The sequence below is a fragment of the Pyxicephalus adspersus genome, chromosome 7, assembly GCF_032062135.1.
Source record: "Pyxicephalus adspersus chromosome 7, UCB_Pads_2.0, whole genome shotgun sequence".
NCBI classification, from domain to species: Eukaryota; Metazoa; Chordata; class Amphibia; order Anura; family Pyxicephalidae; genus Pyxicephalus; species Pyxicephalus adspersus.
Genome location: NC_092864.1, coordinates 42,424,801 through 42,447,162, shown reverse-complemented (window position 1 = coordinate 42,447,162; position 22,362 = coordinate 42,424,801). Strand labels below are relative to the sequence as shown.

Below are 22,362 nucleotides of genomic sequence, written 5' to 3'. Positions count from 1 at the left end.
TGTCATCATTCTGGCACAATGAATGGGTCCTCCGCCAACTGCACATTATTGGTTGCATCCTAAAATATTTCCTAATTTTTCCTGAACTAAATTCACCACCTCCTGTTTTATTTTTTAAGTGATTTTGTCATCGCTAAGCTTAGGCTGTCAATAAGAACATCCAAATTGACTTTTTCAGTGACCCAAATCATCAGGTTTAAGGGCTTTGCTACTCCACGACCACTGCCAGTATCCCTATATATGTATGAATATCTGCTGCTTTCACCACAGCATGGTCACTACAGGACATAAAGGTCCGGAGAAGAATGAAATGTATTAGAGCCATTCTTGTACAATTTTTACCAAAAAGGGACATTCACTGTTCATTATTGAGTGGCACCAGAGGTTTTTCCTTAACTTGGCCACATCTTTTTTGAAGATGTGACATACATTATTCCTGTTACATTACAGAAATGTATAGTTCTCTTAGTGTCTCATTGGTACATTCTTCTACAGCTATTTTACCAAAGGCAAACATTCCCACCCTTCAGAACTATTTGGAGATCTATAGTGTATCACTAATGAAGCATTGCTCTGGGCAGCCAAGGGCCACTTCACCAATTACGAGACTTTTTGATCTTCCTCAGCCTCCTACATTTTAATTTTCTTTTTTTTTGTAGAACCTGTTCTACGTCTTGTCATGTGGTTGTTTAAACAATACATTCAGTTTTATGCCTCAAGATGTTCTTATAAATATTTGCAACTGAGAGTGATAAATACACTGCTTGGCCCAAAGGAAGTCCCCAAGCCTGTGGGAGCAGTGCTATGATCTGGGGTTGCTTCAGTTGGTAAGGTCTAGTAGATTCAGCAACATTATGTGCACAAAAAAGAGTTCAGCTCATTATCAGAATATACTGGATGACCGGGTTTATCCATCAATACATTTTTTTTCCTGATGGCACAGGCATATTTCAAAATGATGACACCGCGATTCATTGGGCGTAGACTGTGAAAGAGTTTAGGGAGCATGAGATATCATTTTTGGACATGGAGTTGCCATCATAGAGCCCAGACCTTAACCCCACTGGGAATTTTTGGGATGTTCTAGAGAAAATTTTCACTGTAGTCCAACTTTTCTATCAACAGTTCAAGATCTTGGCAAAAAGTAATGCAACTCTGGATGGAAATAACTGTTGTGACATTGCATATACTTATCAAAATGATACTACAGCAAATGTGTGCCATAATGATCCAAGGAAATGTTAGAGTGTGCAACTTTTTTTAACAGTGTAGAACTGGTCCTACTATCTATAGAACTGTATGAGCTGAAAAACAATTTCAGAGAAAGAAAAATGTCATTGTTAGAGGAACTACTTCTGACATCACCTAGTATGCGGTACACCATGCCTAACGCTTCAGTTATAGAACTTGTCTCTGTGGATGACAGGTGCTCATTAAAACAACTCATTTGTCTAGGTCACTGTTATAAAAAATGTTTATCCTGTCTTGAGAGAGCACATGAAAAAATTTCATAGACTGTGAAAAAAAGCCAAAAGAGGTTTTAACCCTTCCCTGTTCTAAACATAAAATGTAATAATTAAAGTTGAACTGTCAGAAAATATAAAAACATCACTTACCCTTACTTCTGCAGAGTGCCCAATCCCTCCACACATGGCCTCAAGTTGGTTGGTGCCATCCTGGAATCCTCCTTTGTCTGTGCCGCTATCGTCTTCCTTCTTCTTTCTCCTTCTGCCTACATCACCTGTTCTCGCACTGTGCAGCGCCGAGCCCCGCCATCTACCCTTTTATATCAAGTAACAATTCTGGTGATAGGTCCCCTTTAAATAAGTCAGTTAACCAGCATTCATTTTCATAGGACCCTTTAAGACTTTGTCATAATAATATGCGATTGTGTTTTGTGTGTTTTATATGCACATTTTGTATGTTTTTAGGTTTATTTATTGCACAAATTAAGGAAAGAACATGGTGTAGATGCCTTATTATGTACAAAGCCTCAAGTAGATAATAATGTATGTAACATTACTAAACCACATTATAGTGCACATTTCTGCAAATCCATACAATAGTAAAAAATCAGCTTCAATTAGAAAAATGTATTTTTGTTTTTGTCTTAAAGCTAAGTTCCAGAAGATAAAAAAGCACACTTGAATGCATCTATATTCTTTATTTATTAAAACATCTGCCACATTTGTTTGTTATCTGTGTATTTAGCCGTTGCTTGGAGTTCATCTGAATGGGAGATTTTTGTTTGTTTTTTTTGCTTTAACTGTATAAACTCCTCAGAATTACAATTGCTGTGCAAAATCTTGAGATAGTTATGTATTTAAAATGGAAAAGTAAGAACAAATTCCAGTGCAAAAAATTCAAACTGCGGCCATTCCCCTGGAAATAAGGGTCAACTGTCAGCTGAGAGTATGTGTACAACAACATTGCTCCATACATTCTAAAAAAGTGACCAAAAAAAAAAATTTCCAAAAAAAGCAGGCAGGCGCTCTTTAAAAACAGCACAGCCTCCCATCCAAAACCTCCTATGGAAAGTGCTTTGAAAACTCAAAAGCCTGCCCACACACTCCAACTCTTCCCTCCCCACTGTCTGTGCGAGACGAGAAGAAGCTTTACATTCCAGTATAAGAAATTTGCTCTGTGATATCCATTTCTGCACAAGTCATGACTTCAGCAAGAAGTGACCACACGGTGATTAGCAGTAGGCTTGGCTTTCTGCTCCTTTTTGTGGTCTATCTGCCTTCCAGCCCTGCAGATATCACATCATACAGTAAGTGCCACAAACATCTAAAATTATCCATATACTATGCACGCCGTATGTTCAGTGTTGTGTATAAATTGTTGTGTATATTACGGGTCGTAGTTAACTAAGCTTATCTAATGTGTTTTTCCACACCCCTGTGTGAGTGTACATATGTTACATTTTTGGTTCTTGCATATTTTACTACCATATTTCTTTGCTGCATGATCAGAAGTATGAATTTGTAGATATCGACTGTGATGGATCTATGTATTTGTAAGTATGCAGACCTACAAACAAAGCAAAAATGTAATAAATAAGTAAAAAGCAAAAATAAAAATCCCCTCTTCCCAAAACAAAGTAGAAAACTCAATGAACCCATTGATCTTGTTTCGCAATTTTTAAACAGTATTTATTTTGCAATTGCTTCTATGTTTAAATGAACAATAAAAATCATTACGGTAGGCAGGTTTCACAACTCCAAATGCAAAAGGGGATGACAATGTAAACCCATACAAGAAATTGCTATTTCTGAGCCATCTCTCTGATGATGCGGTACTACTCAATTTATTCATTGGAATAAGGCGGCTTTGCTACTTTTTGTTCTAATTGGGTGCACGTTAATACTTTACTTAAAAAGAAAGAACTGTGGAAGCTGTGCCCAAAGGCAAATACAGTGCAAAGGACTAGTCGCCATCAGTATTGCTATTGGTGGCCCTGCAGATGACATTTCTCTATTACCAACTTAGTGTCTATGAGTGGAAGTGGCCAGGTTGTAAAGGTAAAGCTTTGCTTCCTAATAGCAGAGTCTCCTGCAGGAAATACTTTATGAATTCTCACTTCCAATGTTCTGAGGCTAGCGGCCAGAGGAAGCAGTGCCTTAGACCAATGCTACAGATATGAACACACTGCTATTAGGGAAAAATAAACAGTTTATGTTTTCATGTGCTGGTCAGGTACAAAAAACATTTCAATATTCTCCCTAAAACATAGGAAATCTTAACTTTTTGAGAGCTGTATCACTGTAAAGTATAAATATGTTTGACAACTAACAGCAAACAATGTTGTTTGTGAATTAATATAGTACATTTGAATAGACATTTGCTTTATGTCTTATCCTATAGATATGCTTGTATGCCCGTGCATTAACTTTCTGGAAATTCTTTATGCAGTTCAATCAGATAGGAATGTCCAGGCTGCTGCATATGCACCTATTTACCCAAAACATTAAAACCCATGACATGTAAAGGGAACATCATTGGTTATCCTAATTCATTGGCACTTAGCAGGGGCTTGAACATATATATATTTATCAGCAAGTGAGCAGTAGGTTCTTGAAGGCAACGAGTTGGAAGAAAGAAAAATATTAAAATCCAAGGATCTGAGAAACTTTGACAAAGTCAAAAAGAGTTGGTCAAAACAGTAAACGTTGGTTTGAATACAATTAGATTTCTTCACTGATCTGATTTAGAAATTTCAAATTGGAGCTGGTATAGTCTTAATGAGCTGTACTATACCTGCCAATGACAGATATAGCACAGCTCAACCAATCCGTTCAGCGGACAATGACAGCTGTCATCGTCTGATTGCCTAATATAGCTGCCAATGACAGGCCTGCTAGGGCTTAGCCATTCCTATCAGACTGGCTGATAGGATGATAAATGTCATAGTCTGGTGGACTACTGTCAATGACAGGTACAGTACAGTAATTCAAAATTTTAACTCGGATTTCTAAAATTCTGCATTCTGATCCAAAGTCAGAATAGCTCTAATCTGAGTCGGAATCAACTTTAACATACATATGAGGGAAGGGTAGCCTGTGTGTTCAAATCCCACAGATCTGCTACTGTTGTACAAGTTGCTGAGAAACATAGCTATGAGAGCACATCACAGTAAATGTGTAGGTATGCACTGCATACATGCACAATATTATACATTTACCTTTGGATCTGTTGGCCTGCCACCACATCTGTCGCTTTTTCCTTTGATCATTGCATATCTAATGATTCACAGGCACTATGTACATTTTCCCAGCTGCCACTATACACTGCATTGCTTATATGCTCTATTCAGTGTACAAACCAAATCATTTCTCTCAGACAAGTAAAGGAGTTTCTTTGGCAGAAGACAGCTCCTGGTCTTTTTAAAACTATAGTCTAAAACTTTGTCTGTTCTTGGTGAAAATACCCACTCCCCATCTTCCAATTGTTTTTCTGCTTTGTCACTCTAGTACAAAATGGAGACTACTATTGGCCATGGCACACCATTTGACCAGACCAAAACACCCATCTGCATTCACAGGGCAATCAAAACTTCCACTTAGTTGCCCTCCACTAAGAAAATACTGTATCAAAAAATGAGCACTTTTGTTTTTGTCAAAAACCATCAACAGTTTAGTTTATTGACAATGTTTACAAACCCATCATTGAAGGCTTGAGAAGGAATTTGTTTTGGTCTTGATATGTTTCTGATATGATTAAGATTTGTGTGCTGATATAAAGTTTTATGAAAGTTTTTGGAAGTCCTTGGCACAGGACATGTTTCATAGGAAATGCACATTGTACAGGCATGTTCTGCTGTTTTTTCCATAGGAAAATCTGCCTTGAGGAATTATGTGTTGCATTTGTACATTGACATGAAACAGCTGCAACAAAGGCTGCAAGAGTTCAGGATTGCTAATATGGAACCAAGTCTGAAAAAAAACTGACCATTGCATTTTATAAAGAAATGACAAAAAATAACGATGAATGCTTTAGCAAACTATATGATTTACATGTGTATGATGTGCTAAGACTAACTAATTATATTCTTGCAGGTCCAGATCTATTTGTTTTAGAAAATGAACAGAAGAATTTGTGCATTTCAGTAAATGAATCAGGCCTTTTTCTGTCAAGCTGCAAGCCCTTTAATAATGACATGCTATGGAAATGGGGTACAGGACGGAAGCTGTACAACATTGGAAGCAGGAAATGCCTTGGATTGGACCTCAGATATCCAGAAGAGCCCCTAGCAATGATGGAATGTGATTCTGACCAGAATGTGCTGAGTTGGCAGTGCATTAATGGTGTTCTGATTGGTATCGACTTTTACAAGCTTGCTGCTGTTAAGGAAAATGTGGCTGCCAGGAAAGAATTATTTAATAAATGGAGACCTTATGGATCATTTGGTGATAAATTATGTGACTACAATTTCCAAGGTGACTTTTTTTTTAATATCTTGGTTTGCACATAAGCCCAACTCGGACTTGGTGTTTCTGCTGACCTCCTCTTCTAAATAGGCTGGTTGCTAGAGACAGTCCTCGAGGGCAACCAGCATTTTCAGAAACATGTCACATGTCACAATGGCAGCTTCCATATCTTTCTCATTAAATGTTTACTTTACACACATCATGCCAGAAGGTTATGTATATTGGGAGAAACCTGGTGTGTCTTAAAGTGAAACTGTGTTCAAGCAATAAATAAACTTTAAAAATCAAAATGAATCTCTGTAGTTGCAGGCACTGTGGGGCAGTTCATTCTCAAAGTTTCCACTAGCAGCAGTAAAGTCTTTGAACACAGTTCTCTGCCATCTGCTCTTTCCTGTCTTGTCCTCTTTGTTAACTTTAGAGAGAACAAGGTGTCACAATTCCAACTCATTGCTGAGTGGAGGGATCAGGGTGGACTGAGCCGAGCTGCTGAAACAAAAGTGTTTCTGCAAAGAAATCACACACAAATCCAGCCTGGGCAAAAAAAATACTTGTAGAACACCGGAGCTCCTAAAAAACCTATTTTTTTTTCAGTACTGGCCCTCTTGATACCCTGGCAATGGCACGCTTTCTTCCCATGAGGTATGATAGCCCCACCACCCTGGGCTCAAAGAAGAAAGTAGTGCCATGTCCAAAATTGTGTAAATATTCACTCCAGGATGCATAGCAACTTTCTATCATGCACCCAGGAGCAGCAAACTGTACAGCGAGTCAACATGTTTACATGCATAGCCCTGGCATTTGTGATGGCTATGTTTCTCTTCCTCCAGAGGAGGAAAAGCAACCATGCAGCCAGAAGCAATATGTGACTTCCAGGAACTATGCCACAACCCCACTGCAACTCAAATTAAACCGTATGCAAACACATGCACAAAATGGTTCCCAACAGCTCTTATTACTTTTGTTGGGAGCGTGTTTGAACCTGCTTTAAAATGTTGTGGTTTATCACAGGTCTGGAAACCTAAGTGGTGCTACTCTTTGCAGTATTTAGGATCCACTGACAGCCCTAGGGAAAAGAAGGTGGAAAGGATCAGGGGATCAGACACAGCACTGGACCAAAGTGACTTTGGAAAAAAAGTATGTAGTCATTTTTTAGTCTTGGGCACTCCAGTGATGGAGGGGTGTCTAATGAGGACCTGCGTCCACATTTGGGCTCTAAGGATGAATTACACCACATTGTCTGTAGCTGCAGAGGTAAAGGAAGGCTTTATTTAAAGATCATTTGCTGCCTGTAAACACAGACCTTCCACTAAGACTCAAGGTTCTCTAATTACACAGTGCATCCCCTCCCCAATCTAAAATCGCTATATTAAACTGATGAGTTACTTGAAAATCCCAAATCTTGCAATAAGATGTTCTTGTATTCTGGTCTCTACCCTGTACTGGAGTAAGTAGGACAGAAAAGAGGACATCTATGAAAATATATCTTTACACAAATAACATTAGGCACAGTAGACTTGTGGAATATATACAGTAAAATATGAGAATAGTCTTTGTAACAGTGCTAAACCTAGAGAGTATAGGACTTAAGTCACCAAAGATTGTCTAATTTCAAACCATAGAAAATCTGCCCTTTGTAAATGTTCCCTTAAATTTCTCAGAATTACACCATGTCTGGTAGGGTGTGACGGTGGTTTCAAAGACAAGAATTGGAAGGGATAGGATAATCCTACAAGGATACAGGCACAATTTTAACTTGTTTTACTCTTATAATATATAAGACAATAATTTTCATTGCCTTTGTCTAGGGATTTTTAACAACTGATATAAAAGTATCTTAGTTTGTATTGTATGCCAAAATTGTACTTTTCTCAATAGACCTAATCAAGCAAAGTGAAGCAAAGCAAAGTGTTTAAATTTGCCTTGTGTTATGTAGTACCGTCATTGTTACATTCTAATTGATACCTTGTTCTACAGAAATCTTCACTCTTAAAGGGAATGTAAGGGGAAAGCCGTGTGTATTTCCATTTAAATTTAACAACAGCTGGTTCCATGAATGTACTATGATTGGAAGACAGGATAGAATGCCATGGTGTGCCACCACTGTGTCCTATGACAAGCACAAAGAATGGGGATTCTGTCCTATTTCTGGTAAAGTATTCATCATCTTACTTTAGATATGCATATCTAGCAAAACATATGCCCTGACTTTAGATCCACAATAAGCAATACAGCTTAGAGCCAGCAAACCTATGCCTTTTCAGGGCTGCCATCAGTCTGGGGCGAATTGGTATTTCTGTGCCAGGCCCTGATCAGAAGAACTTTTGCAATGCTTGAACATTTAGACATGGGGGAGGGGGCCCAGGAATTTTACTTAGTATGGGGCTCAAAAATTTCTAATGGCGGCCCTGTGCCTTCAGATTGGAAAATGAAGGAGCACCACCACGCTAATAAGGTTAATATTTTACTTTCCCCTTTGGTTAACAAGCAACCAGTGTTACATTGCCAGTACTGTGCAGTGCAGCCTATTCTGAGCACTGTCAGAAAATATAAATGACAGGAAATAATATTATAAAGAATTCAGATACCCATACAAGTTATAAACACAATTTTTAAGTAATTTGTTTTATATGTACTGTTGGCCCTCTAAAAAATACCCCACCCTATTAAGAAAACTGTTGAGCGCACAGCCCCCTTGGTAGATACAAAATCATGACCACCAAAAACAAGAAAATGTAGACATTAGGTTGTGTTTTATATTAGGTAAATAACAGGTAGGGGAATTACCTTGTAATGTATTCCTGTGTAACCAAACCCCTTGTGTAAAGGTTCAAAAAGAAAACCAATAAATCAATACCAGGTTAAGGCATGTTATAGGTTTATTGGTTTTTCTCTTTTATATTAGGTATGTAGATTGTTGTCCCCTTGTCACCTAAACATTGTGGTCCTTTATTTTTTCAAATGACACACAAGGAAATGCCAAAATTAGGTACTTGAAACAGTCTCCTTCAGTTGGCAAAGTGAACTGCTTCATCAGACCCAGTTTCATGTGCTGAGGCGGGAATATAATATTCTTTCTATCAACAAGTGGCTCATGTAGAATGTTTGGATCACCTAGTTTTAGGGCAGATCTTGGAGGCCAATTCCTTTCCACCCAATACTTCTCACAAGCTCTGCTGTCCCACATGCACAGATAACAGGGATACTTAGTGTATCCGCGTTGCTGACCAAGAAGGAAGCATACCATTTTAAGGTCAACACAGATGACCCAATTTTGTTGGTGATAATGCAACAACTCAATGACTTTCTTTATGTCTGCATATTCTTCACAAAGAGAAACTGAATGGCCAATTGGGACTGACCCAAATATATTGTCATTGTGAAGGAGGACACATTTTAAGCTCCGCTTTGAGCTATTGATGACTAGTCGACATTCAGTTGAGTTATAGATTGGAATTCCCAATTCCTCAATTAAACCAGGTATGTTATGGCAATACACAAAGCCACTGTCAGTTCTAAAGTACTGCACAAAGTGCAATTTCTCACGCTCTTCTCAAAGTAAGTTTTTCTCACGCAGTCTTGATGCTAGGAGTTCTGAAGCCTTCTTTAATAGTCCTAAATCACGTGCCAAATCACTCAACTCATGCTGATCAAATCCCTTAAGAACAGAGTCCTCTTCAATTTCAAACTCTTCATCATTGTTCGTCACCTAAGTCATCACGAAAAACATAATCATGTTCTTCAATAGGGTAGTGTAACGAAAACCTACACAGGGATTTCATCTGAATGAGCCACTGGGCCTGTAGCCATTCATAGACTAGGATATGTTACATTTATTTTTCTTGTTATATCCTAAAGTTTTCACTATAAAAAAGTAACAGTCACTGAAATGATCTCCTGGTTCACACCAAACCATAGGTATACCCAATTGGCATTTTATCACGTGTTCCCTTTGTCCACATCCGTAAACCCTCGACCTACTGCTTTCACACCTTATGAGGAGCCCGAGACTTATCTTCATCACCAAGTTTAACTTTGAAATATGCCAAATAGGCTTGCTCTACAAATGTGTTGATGTTCACCCAAGTTAACCATTTTTCAACTGTAGTTATGCTGACCCAAAGGGATTCAGACAATAGTTTAATATTATTACCTAATATGTATATAGTGCTGAAATACCATGCAGTGCTATACAAAGTCCCTAGTCATATGACTAAGTGTTCCTCAAAGGGGCTCACAATCTAATGTCCCTACCATAGTTATATATTATTAACACAATATAAGGCTTATTTGTAAGGAGAATTAACCTAACTGCATGTTTCTGGAATTTAAAACCCACAAGAACTTTTTTCTACTACTATTCTTCCAAAATAATGATAATAATAATGACACTCCGTCCTAAACCCTAATTGAACACAGAAAGAAGCTTACATCTGGTCAGGATTTTCTTCCATTTAAATCCTCAAGATAAAAAAAAAATTAGGCCAATGGCTATGTGAGCCCATAGATGGGCATGGGTAAACTAAATAGCTTTAGATGGTGTTTCCGGGATTTTATTTCTGAACAGCACAAACCCTAATTGACAAGGATGTAGTACATTTTTCTTTTATCTGTTATATTTATTTATGTTCTAGACAAGGGCTGTGGTTTGTTATGGGAGGAAAACAAAGTCACACATACTTGCTACCAGTTCAATCTCCAGTCTTCTCTCTCCTGGAAAGAAGCCAGAGAATCTTGTCAAGCACAAGGTGCAGATCTGCTGAGCATCAGAAACCTTACTGAACATGAGTATATTTCAAGTAAGTAGACATATCTTCTCATTGTATGAGATTTAAAGAAGGCTCAAAATTTGGCTATATTTTGCTAAGTAGGCTTTGTTAATATTACATTTTCTTTTGTTTGATTAAAGTATATCTAAATCCAAAAGTTGAATGCGTAAAACCCTGTCAAGCTTTTTTTGGTCTTTATGTTTAATAGGAGATATTTAGATAAACCAGGAAGATCTCTACAATATATTGACACTATTGGCTTGGTTTACAAAGCTCTCCCAGACTGGGATAGACTATTATGGGGGAATCAGGGTGATCTAGCAAACCTGAAATGGATATGGTTCAGGATTGAAATAATTTGCTGTCTAATACCAAATGATTTTAATCTATTAAAGAGAGAGAGAGAAATGAGAGAGAAAAGAGATTGAAAAGTGAGGTAGAAGAGGGATTGAAGAGAGAGAGAAGATAGATACAGACAGTGACATGGGAGGAGGCCCAGAAGACCCTGACCTGAAAAGCTTACAATTTAGGAGGTGAGGAAGCAACACACAGTAGGGAATGGTGGGTGGTGTGGGGGTAGTGAGGGTTTTGAGTGTTCTTTTAAATGAGCAGGAAGTAGGAGAAAGCCAAATAGGATGAGGAAGATCATTCCAGAGAGTGGCAGCAACCCTAGAAAAGTCTTGGAGCCGTGGGTGTGATGAGGTTATAAGTGAGGAAGTCATTAGTAGGTCATTGGAGCAAAGAGAGCGGCTAGGGGGGTATTTTTCTACCAGGTCAGAAAGGTAAGTGGACAAGAACTGTGGAGATATTTGAAGGCAAAGCACAGGAGCTTGAATTTGATTCTAAGGTGAAATGGAAGCAAATGAAGAGAACTACAAAGAGAGGCAGCAGAAGAAGAGCAGTGGGAAGGATGGATGAGTCTGGCTGCAGCATTCATAATAGATTGTAGAGGAGAGAGTCGGGTTAGTGGAATACCAGCCTATGCACAGCCAATAAAAAATAATGAAGTCTTGCAAATAAGCATGATATTGATCTGCTATGCCACCCAAAGCTTTACAAAGCTGCTTTACAATACATGGAGCTCCTCACCCTACCAACCAGAAGCCCTAAATAGACACAAGTTCCCCATAGGAGTGCAGCTTTTAAAATCATTATTAGTTGGTCTCCTACAACTGGCTGCTTTTCAGTTTAGAAATTAAACTGATACCATTAATCCAGACCAGCTCTTGTGACTGGAGAGGATGTAAACATTTTGTTCCTAGCGGCTGGAGTGCCAGTTAACCAAAATCAAAGCTCATATTGTATATAGGTTAATTGATTAAACTAAATTATCTTTCATCAGAGAGATATGTTTTAATATAAACATTTTTCCATTTAGAGTTAGGTTTTCAAGCAAGCCAATCTAAGCTTAGTTGTCATGGTTTTATGAATACACTTAATAAGTAAAATTGAATTGAGCTTTTATTAGTAGTTAGTTTTTTTACGTAAGTAATTTATTTATTAAGAGAACAATCAAAAAGGCAACACATTCGCATTCAACACCTCTGCATCTTCACCCCAATACCAATACCCATGTTGTATGGTGCATATGGTCTTATTACTAATGTAGTCATGAAAACAGTTTTAACATATTGTCATCACAATAACATTACAGTATTACAACTTTACAATATTCCAATATTACACACCTACCTAACAACTCATTAGGTTGCAAACCTCAAAGGCATTGCCTACTTCACCACATCAATAAGTGATCGGTGTCCTCATTGATATATCTGGCTCCCAGGAGCAATTCCACTGTCTCCAGAATAATACCAATTACACATGCTATCCCTAAACCAATTACCACCCACTTGCTGCAGAATTACACCATTTAGGAGACCCCACACCAGAGATGGCTCTCTAAACCACTCCATCACCTTCTCCATGCACTGCCCTCAAGGACCTCAAACCACTAACCATCTTAAAATCAGATGAAGCGCTTAACTACCTAATAAGTTTGTGGGACACTTTATATATAATAAGTTATTTTATCTTGTTTTTTTTAGTGCACTGCCTGACGGACGATTGTAGAATAAGCATTGCTATAGTGATCACATATAGATCACAAAATGGAGAAAAAAATGAATATCATTTTAATACTGACTGATTTGTTTCAGACACAGAAAACAAAAATTGTCTTTTACAATGTGATTCACCAAGGTATTTATGAAAATGCATGCAATGCCAGAGCTGTCTATAACTAGCACTGTGAGTTAGTTTGCTCTACAATAAACACTTATGGACTACACAGTGTATCTCCCGCTGCAAAATGGTTTGCAAGTTTGGTTACAGCAACAATCCTGACACAATTCTCACACATGTTGAGCACCAATTACCAAATGTTATTTATGTTACTAATTACTAAGAATGCTGCACAATACCCTTTTTTTATTTCACCAATGCAGAGAGACTTGCTTATACGGGGGCTGTGTTATGGACTGGGCTCCATCAGTTGGATACTACTTCTGGATGGCAATGGTCTGATGGCTCCCCCTTCGCCTTTGTCAACTGGAGATCAAGTACTGTGTCTACATTATCTTTTCTATTTTTTTTTTGTATGCTGCAATTTTAATTTTTTAATGGGGTTATGTAAGCATATTTATTTAGCCTTTTATGGAAAAAAAAGTATGTGAAACAGCTCAATAATTCTCAAGTCCCCACATGTGGTATCTTGTGGTTTTGTAGACCATCTTGGAGCACCATGAGTACATTTATGATCTAAATAATTAAATTATTGTGAAGCTATGGGTGACTACTTGTATATATTGTACATATTACAATCAATATACTTCCTTCTCTCAGAAATTCAACTTATCTGAGTGTCCAGTTATTACTTGCAGCCATATTCAGCAACCCTCTTAATTGTGTTTTTGTTTGGGACTCTTTTTATTCAGGAATTTTATGCTGTGCAAAACTCCATCTAATGCTTCAGTGTATGAGATTGGGGTTGCAGTGAGCCCTATACTTTGCAATCATTTCACCTGTACAATATTATTTTAAAAAGAAACCACACCACTGAGATATGGGAACAACCATTGAGTTCTGCCCCAGCCCTGCTTACTTTTCATAGAATAATATTGAAAGAAATATTAAGCAAAGAAAATTTACATTAAGGTAAAGAAACAAGATATTGTAACAAGGATATTTCATAACACCACCACCAATGTTTATGGCTTTAGGCCTATCTAAAGTCAAAACTTGTTTTGGGTAGGGTAGAAAATGGATAAGTATATAGTATGTTACATCATCTGCATCTTGCTGGCAAACTCTCCCTCTCTGCAAAACTTTCTGTCTTCTAGACAAAAGAGTTAAGGGTAATCTATAACTTTTTTTTTCAATTTCTTTTAAGCAAGAGTTGGTTTTCTTGGGTTTTTTTTTTTTGAAAAATTATTTTTATTGAGAAACACCAAGGTTCATACAATTTCTGAACAGTTTCCTAAACTTATACACACTCAGTACATTATCAAACAAAAGTGCGCAATTTAACTCAAAGGCGTATGTGGTGGATCAGATTGAGAGAGTTGTAACATCCTAGTGCACTCTACTGAGGTAAAAAAGTGGATCCAGTGATACCATGTCTGAGCAACTTTATCGTCTCTCTTGGAATCAGTGGGGACCATATCCTCCATGTGGTAAATATCGGCTACCCTTCTCAGCCATTGTCCCACAGTTGGGGGGATCTACTAAAGGAATGCATGCCTTTGCTGTGTTCAGAAGGTGTCTTAGTAGGGAACATTTGTTCATCTTCCGTGATAAATCTGAGACATGGAGTAGCGCCAGGGCAGGTTTGTTCCTGATATCTACATCCATAAGTTTAAGGTCAACCTCTGCCACTGAGACCCAGTAAGGTTGGAATTTAGGGCAGTCCCAAAAAATATGCAGTATTGTGCCCTGCGCAACACCACACCTCCAGCAAGTGCTATCAGTTTGCGGGAAGAGCCTAGCAAGTTTCATGGGCGTCCTATACCAGCAGGTGACCAACTTGTAATTGACAAGGTTGCTAATGACAAATAAAGTACAAAAAAGTTAATATAACAGTAGAAAAGTGATAAATACAACATACAACTGACCTTTTCCCAATAAATCAATAGGGTGAGTCCTAGGCTAATGACAGCACTGAAAATGAAAAAACAAGCATTGAAGTCCAATAAGTAAGCAGAATGTTACTACTAAAATATTATAGGGATACAAGGGATCCCCCACTAATTCTCTTTACAACCTGGTGGTATGTTGGAAGTATTTCTGTAGCTGTTTCGTAGTTGTGTTAAGTGTGGCAATAAAGCTTTCCCAGGTTCACAGGTATATTATTTGGGAAGATTTCAAACGGATCCAACATCAAATGTTTGTTCAAGACTATAGATATGAAACAGAGGACCCAAGTTCATAAGTTACTAATGAGAAGTGCCAAACAATATGCAAAAACTTCCTGGTCCTGGAAACTGCAAAAACACTGGGATCAAGTTCCTTAAAAATATTAGCTAACTCTAAATAATTAGCTAACTATATTAGGTTACATGATACCAGCTTTGATACTATATTTGATAAAAGCCTATGTATAGTTTCAACATCTATCATTTTATTGTCCATGGTAATGTTTGTCAACCAGAGTTCTGTGGAACCCTAGGATCTCTCTTGGGGTTGCTAGGGGTTCCTTGAGCTATGAGCCAAATTGTGTCTCCCAGGACAGTTTAACTGCCACCACTTCCTTTTGATTATCTGTAAGGGTGATGTTCTTTTCCATGGCCAGCAATGCAGAAAAAATTCTGACCACCAAGCTAATGTACTGTGAGCTATGCATATTGTAATTTTTGCGGAGATTACCCAGAACCTGATTGAAAGGGTAAAAAGGTTCAGAAAAGGCCAGTTTAAAGATTTGTACCTAACCACTAGTCTTCATTAATTATTCATAATGGTTGGTTCTAACTTATGACTTTTGTGCAGATTTCAGATCTTATTCCACTGGGCAGAAACAATGTGGAGTCTATGACACAATAGCGAACAACACCTGGTACAGCTTAGCATGGGAAACCCGGTTGCCTTATGCTTGTAAGAAGTATCTCACTCCAAAAGAGCATAACAGTTTTGGTGAGTTCATTGATGTGCTGAATGGCTTTGATGGGCAGAGTGTTTCTGACTTCAGTTTGAGATGCTTCTACGATAATTCAGAATTCACTGTAGTTTAGCTGCATTTTACATGCTTTTGGTGCTTTTTTAATTCTCCTAAATTTCTTTGGAAAGATAAGCAGATTTGACAGTGGCCCATTCTCTGTTATGTTCCCCTGAATTGGGGTTCTCCTCACCAACAAATATAAGGCAAATCAGAATCTTGCTCATGGAGCATAGACTCACCATCCATTTTCTCCTTCCCTGCTCACCCACCAATAGTAAAAAATCCCCATATAATCGAGAACTTGCTGAAGCTCACATGGAGTTGCTTGCTTAAGTAACAGGCACTTCCTTATACAGTGGGTGAATGGAGGGCAGAATAGGAAAGGCAAGCATACATTGTGGTAAATGAACAAATAAAGCTTAACATGATAATATGGTGTATCTGTGTGCACAGTGTTTGAAATATTAAATAATTAAATCCCCATGACAGGCTTTGTTTTTGTATCCCAGCACAGAAATTTCACTTCACCCCCTGTAACCTGGACACAACAAGTACCTTTACCCAATCTATTCAGAACCAAAGAGCTGGGGTTATGTTATACAGACCCTTAGATCCTACTACTGCCTGCCTATTTTAATCTATGCTATTCACTTTATGCTACTTATTTAATACTTGTATTGCCTTTGTTTAAAGTAAATGTTAGAAAATATGTATACAAAAATCAACCTTTGAATACATACCAGCCTATGGCCGAATCTTCACGTCCTACAATACAACAGTTGTGTTGGGTGACTGTTACAGCTTCGCTTGTTGGTCCCATTGGCTCTTAAATCCTGTAGTGAGGTTAGAAAAGGGGTGCTCAGTTCAGACTCCAATAGGTCTATCCAAAATATGTTTTTAGGCAGGATTCACCCCACTTTTATTCCAAATTCACAAGTTTTCTGCTTTAGACTGAAATGGAAACATGAAAGTTGATTCACATTTTTTCTAAATAAATCCAGTTTTAATCTAATGTAAAAATGTGTAAAGTTGGGGTAAAAGCTTGGTGAATCTTTTGTAAATAACCAAGTATAGTCAAGTATCCAGAGGCCTTTATTGTAAATAGTTGTATTTTTTCGTTTAATAAATAGTAATTTGTAATTTGTAATAATTATATATTACAATATTTTACCACTTTTAAACACTTTATGTTCTCCATATGAAAGAAAATTGGAAATACCACCCAACGGCATGTGAAGATGACTGGATACCTTACAATGGCTACTGCTATAAGCTGCACAAAGAAATGTTAAACTGGGCTCAAGCATCTGCTACTTGTGTCACCATTGGAGGGGAATTAATGCAAGTCACCTCACTGGCACACATGGAGTTTCTGCAGCATTTTCTCCAACATGGTATGTACATATGTGTTATATGTATATATATATATATATATATATATATATATGGTAAGCATATATGTACTATGGTGTTAAAAATGAAATATTACACTTTAAAACTGTAAAAAGGCAAGCGGCTGAATATACACACATAAATGACATAGAGGACAGCTGTTTTACCCGTGAAAGGATTTGCATTTATGTCTATCAGACTGTGCCGCCAGGCTGGTAACATGACTTTTTTTTGCTGCAGGTAGGCCATGAAGTTTGGTCACCTCTCTGCCCTGAGCCTGTGATTGAATAGAACATGGAGCAGCAGCAGACTATCACTTTGAGCTTGCAGCTCACCTGATTGGCTTCTTTATAAAAATTAATATATATTTTAGGAAACACATTTGCTGCAAAGATGTATTCAGGCTCCAGTTTAATTTAAGGGTGTTTGCCCACTTTTATTCACAAAAAAACTCCATCACACTGACTTCCTCACACTCCTCTTTTACCTCTTGTTTGACAATAATATTGAATGCTTCCATACTTCCATTCTCATGATGGTGAGGGATCGCCTGATCTTCCTGTGGGGAATCCCATGAATACAGAGGAGGGGGATCTTTCTGGTGGGTTTCTGATACTGGATCCATCCAGTTATGTGGGGGGTCTGGTGGACCCCCATTATAAAGTCCTTGTAGAAGTCCTTGTGTCCTTCTAAATAGTCCCACTCCTCCATGGAGAAATAGACAGTGATATCCTGACACTTTATAGGAATCCCTATCATCAGCAGCTCAGTGATCTTGTTGTCATTTCTTGCTGGTATCAGGGAAGGAGGTGAAGGCACTTGGAATAGGCATGTGGAACAGAACATGAGGACAAAGTTTTACTTCTTTGAAATCCTCCTCTGCTGCCAGTTTCAGCAATGTCTCCTCTCTACTTCCTCCAAACTTACCTAAATTTTGGAAGACCTCTTGGGCTCTCCCTGCATACAAACTACACTCAGCCTCTCCACCTAAGCCACCTGGCCTCAAGCTGCAACTCCCCCAGTCTCCAAAAACTGCTCCTTTTTATTATCAGCTGGGTGCTTCAGAGTCATGCTTGATTCCTGTGCCTGGAAAAAAAGTGCCTGACCCATTCATTGTTTCTAGGACACTTCAGGACTGGATACCAAAAAAAAGGGCTGCACATTTACAGCACAGCATTTACTTACAGCCTTATTCAGGTGCTTTAATCCCTATGCAGTTGATCCTGAGGTGTATGATGCCAAATATCCTCTGGATTTGGCATTAAATGTTTCTGTCAACTAAAATATACATATTTACACACGCACATGCCTTAGGTTATTTAGTTTTAAGGCAAGGCTAATTTAGCAGTTATAATTTCGAGTATGGTGTATTAATTTTTAGCAGTGAAAGAATAAAAACTATGGCAGCCTATCAGATCTCAAGTTACCGTAATATGGTTAAATTGGACATCATTGCCAATTGGTAGCTATGAGTTGCTACACATTTTACCTACGGACTGTAATTTATTCCACAATAAATTACAGCTGTTCTGGGAAAATAAGTGGGCCTGCCATTACAAACTCTTGCTTTTGAAAGTACTAGTTGCTTGGCTGTAAAGTTAACCCAATCAGTCACACCCCTAGAATAAATGTGTTGATCAGGAGTACATGTTTTACACTGAAGCATGGCATAGCCATTTAGACAACTACAATTTGCAGGAGCAAGCCATGGCAGCTTCTATTATTCACACAGTTCAGGTTTCATTTAAAAAAGTCTAAAATGTATTTCTTTGATGTCACTACATTGCAACAGCATATAAACATACAATCCCTAACCTTCAAGCAAGAAAAGCCTGATATCTGTTTTTTTTTTTGTTTGTACTGCATGAACCCAATGTAATCACTGTACTGTTGTAGAAAAAGTGACCGAGGCCTGGATAGGAATGACCAGCAAACACAAGGACCCCGTTATCTTTCAATGGTCAGATGGCTCAGAAGTGACCTTCACCAGTTGGCATAGACAGGAACCAAACATCAGCCAAGAGGACAGTAACCTATGTGTGTCCACACAAACATCTGTAAGAGACTCTTGTTTGCTTTCCAACATTCCTTTATTGATTAAAAAGGGCCGTTAAAATACAGTCAGTGAACTGAGGTTTAGTAAGTAATTTTGGTAGCTTTACCAGGTAACACAATTTAGTGCATTTAGAGTCCATTGTTATCTTCACTTTGTAGTGCATTGCACATAACTGCTCCAAGAGTCAGCCTCCTACTAAGGCAGAATGCTGGTATGTTTTTGGGGAGCTGTATACAGCACCCTACTGACACATCCCTAAGCCATTAAGCTTTAGGTCAAAGGTTAGGAAAACACGTTTGTGAGACCAACAGCTGCATAAATGCAGTATGTGAGTACAGTAGTGGAATGTCTAATATACTGAAAACTGGCTCTAAAACAGCAAAACAAAGACTGGGATGAGGTTTTGTTTTTTGTTTTATTGTCCCATATAACTGAAAGACAATCTTGGATTAAAGCAGAACTAAATAAAAAAAATCTGAGCAGAAGGGTGCTTTATTGCATATAGGACAGGCTCCTGTGATAAAATAAACCTACCTGCATGTTGCAATTACTTACCTATCATCATTCCGGCTTGGTTATCTTTACTTGGTCCTCTTCTGGGTTTGGGATCTACAGCTGTGCTGATTGGCTGATATGGAATGATGGATGCATGCATATGTGAGTTTATTAATTTTCAGCAGCCAGTGATGCCAGGATCATACAATAGGCTGTACATATGAGGCTCAGTGTCCATTAAAGAGAAAATTGAATACAGGCAGGTAAGCTTGTTTTATTGTAAAAAGGGACATAACCTGTCCCTTCTTCAAAAACAACCTGCCTGCTCACATTTCTTGAAATATTAGGTTTTGTTCTGCTTTATATTCAGTTTTACTTAAGGCGTAAGATTTTATTTAAAAGCGCATAAAGATACATTGTCATCATTCACTTCAACAACAATCTTCCAAAAAGATTATGGGCTTGATTTACCAAGACAGGAGAAGATCGACTATCAGGTTTGTTGGATCAGCCAGGTTCTCCCATGTTAGTCTATCTGTTCCATTCTAGAAGGGCTTTAATAAATCAGGCACTATATGAGCATTTATTGTATTTATTTTGTCTCTAAAAACCTCTCTTATGGAGGCACAGAAAGACCCCGAGACTACTACTGGGTGCCACTAAATTGAAGGTCATGATAGCAGTCCCAGCAAGCTCAAGTCGCGCTCCACAGTGATCCCCTTCACCCCTGCCAATCTTCTATCAAAAATGAAATATAGTAAGGTTGTCAGCACAACCTTATTAAAAATTTCCAGAATACTTAAGAATATTAGAATAAAGGTGAAATAACATGCAAGGAGTGAGAGGGCTGCACAAGTAAATTGACTGTTCTAGAGAATAAACATTTGCTATTAGGTTTAAAGCAGACCTAAACTAATCAATACTTACCTGTTCCCGTTCTGTCACAGGTGCCACCATCTTCTTCCTTCTTCCCTTCCACATTCTCATCCTAGGCCAACCTAATTGGGATGATATAACAAGGCAAAGTACCATCTGCTTTGGGGTATGGTGGTACATGGGACCTTCTCCTAGGTAGCAATATTCAAATCCATTCACTCAAATCCATAAAATATACCAAATGCACCTACGATATATGAGATGATTGTTGTAATTTTGTGGTGTTTTTATGTAAAAGGCTTCCTAAAAATATAGTTATTATTATTATTATATATTATATTATTATATATAATAGTTAATGGCACAACCTTCTTTCTATTTCAGCCCTTTGAGAGACACAGAGATTACTGCTATGGAGTGAATCCCATAACACTAACATATGAAGATGCATCAGACGATCCCTACTGCCCTCTAGCGATCATAACTGACAGGTGCATGTTCCATGGATAAGCCTGCAATATTCTGCATTAGAATCTGTTACAATGAAAAATCATGTGTGAGAAGCCTCACAGGTGGAAAGTCATTTCATGATTTCTCAATGAATGAACACCCATGGCCATATGCCATGTTATGTCATTTAGGCCCAGCCAATCAAGATGGCCAGAAATCCCAAACCCAGAAGCGGGTTGGGTGAAGGTGCCAGTGCAAGGAAAGGTAGGCTTAGATGAAAAAATTGCAAACAGGCAGGTAAGTTTATTTTTCTGCATCACCTGTCCCTTCTGCAATTTAGAACCTAACTGCTTGCAATTTTTTTTTGCTTCAAAATAGAACTAAACCCAGTGTATACTCACCAGTCCCCATTTCATACGGGTATCACTATGCTCTTGTTCTATCTGATCTTTGGCCATCTTTATTGGCTGGGCCAGGATGATGTAACTCCCCAAGGAGTTCATTTAGTCCCAGCACTGCACATCATGCAGGTAAGAATGCTTATTGCTTATTGGGACATCACCTGTCCACTTTAATTCCACTTTAACTTAGCTGAAACTAGCATTCAGCTGAAGGAGTTGACTTGCTAAATTAGTTTGGATTGTTCACTTAGAAAAGTGAATTTTTAGTCTGCAAGGTATAATTCCCTAAGCTTATGAAGTTAAGTTCTGATGACTGCAACCATCCAATCGTGCGCAAGCAAATATCCATGTCATTGTCACGAACAAGATAGAGGATAGAAAATGTGTTTTTTTATTCAAAGATTTGGTAATGCCACCCCCCTAGATTGAATGCAAACAAATGGAAGAAAAAGGTGTTTTGTGTGGCAACAAAAATGGTTTTATATGAAAACGTTTTTAAGGTACATACAATTTCACAATGCTGTAATGCTTATAACAAAAACACCAGTTATCATGTATAGATAAGACCTGAACATCATCTCTTAGTGGGTTGGATCAGATTGGGTACTAGACGTGTGTCTGCTTTTGAAATTACAAAACATATATTTCCAAGAGAGAAGGGGAAGAGGATAAACAGCGTTATCGTGATAGGTCTCAGGTCCCGACACGTTTCGCCCTCTGGGCTTCCTCAGGGGATAATGAGAATCCTTTCAATAATTAACATATAGAAAAATAAAATATTCAAATAAATATCGGAGAAAAATGAGTATCAACAAATACTGATCAAAAACTGGTACAATATTGT

The 22,362-nt window shown here is 38.1% G+C and overlaps 1 protein-coding gene across 1 annotated transcript in view; it reads left to right on the top strand.

The window, feature by feature from the left end:
* The first annotated feature begins 2,573 nt into the window (after positions 1-2,573).
* PLA2R1 (phospholipase A2 receptor 1) overlaps positions 2,574-22,362 on the top strand; it is a 56,447-nt gene continuing 36,658 nt past the window's right edge. Inside the window, exons 1-9 of the mRNA XM_072419088.1 lie at positions 2,574-2,773; positions 5,559-5,939; positions 7,905-8,078; positions 10,562-10,726; positions 13,144-13,257; positions 15,680-15,823; positions 17,054-17,242; positions 19,137-19,297; positions 21,052-21,158. Of these exons, the coding sequence (XP_072275189.1) occupies positions 2,668-2,773; positions 5,559-5,939; positions 7,905-8,078; positions 10,562-10,726; positions 13,144-13,257; positions 15,680-15,823; positions 17,054-17,242; positions 19,137-19,297; positions 21,052-21,158 (1,541 nt within the window). The 5' untranslated portion in view covers positions 2,574-2,667. The remainder of the gene's footprint in view (positions 2,774-5,558; positions 5,940-7,904; positions 8,079-10,561; positions 10,727-13,143; positions 13,258-15,679; positions 15,824-17,053; positions 17,243-19,136; positions 19,298-21,051; positions 21,159-22,362) is intronic.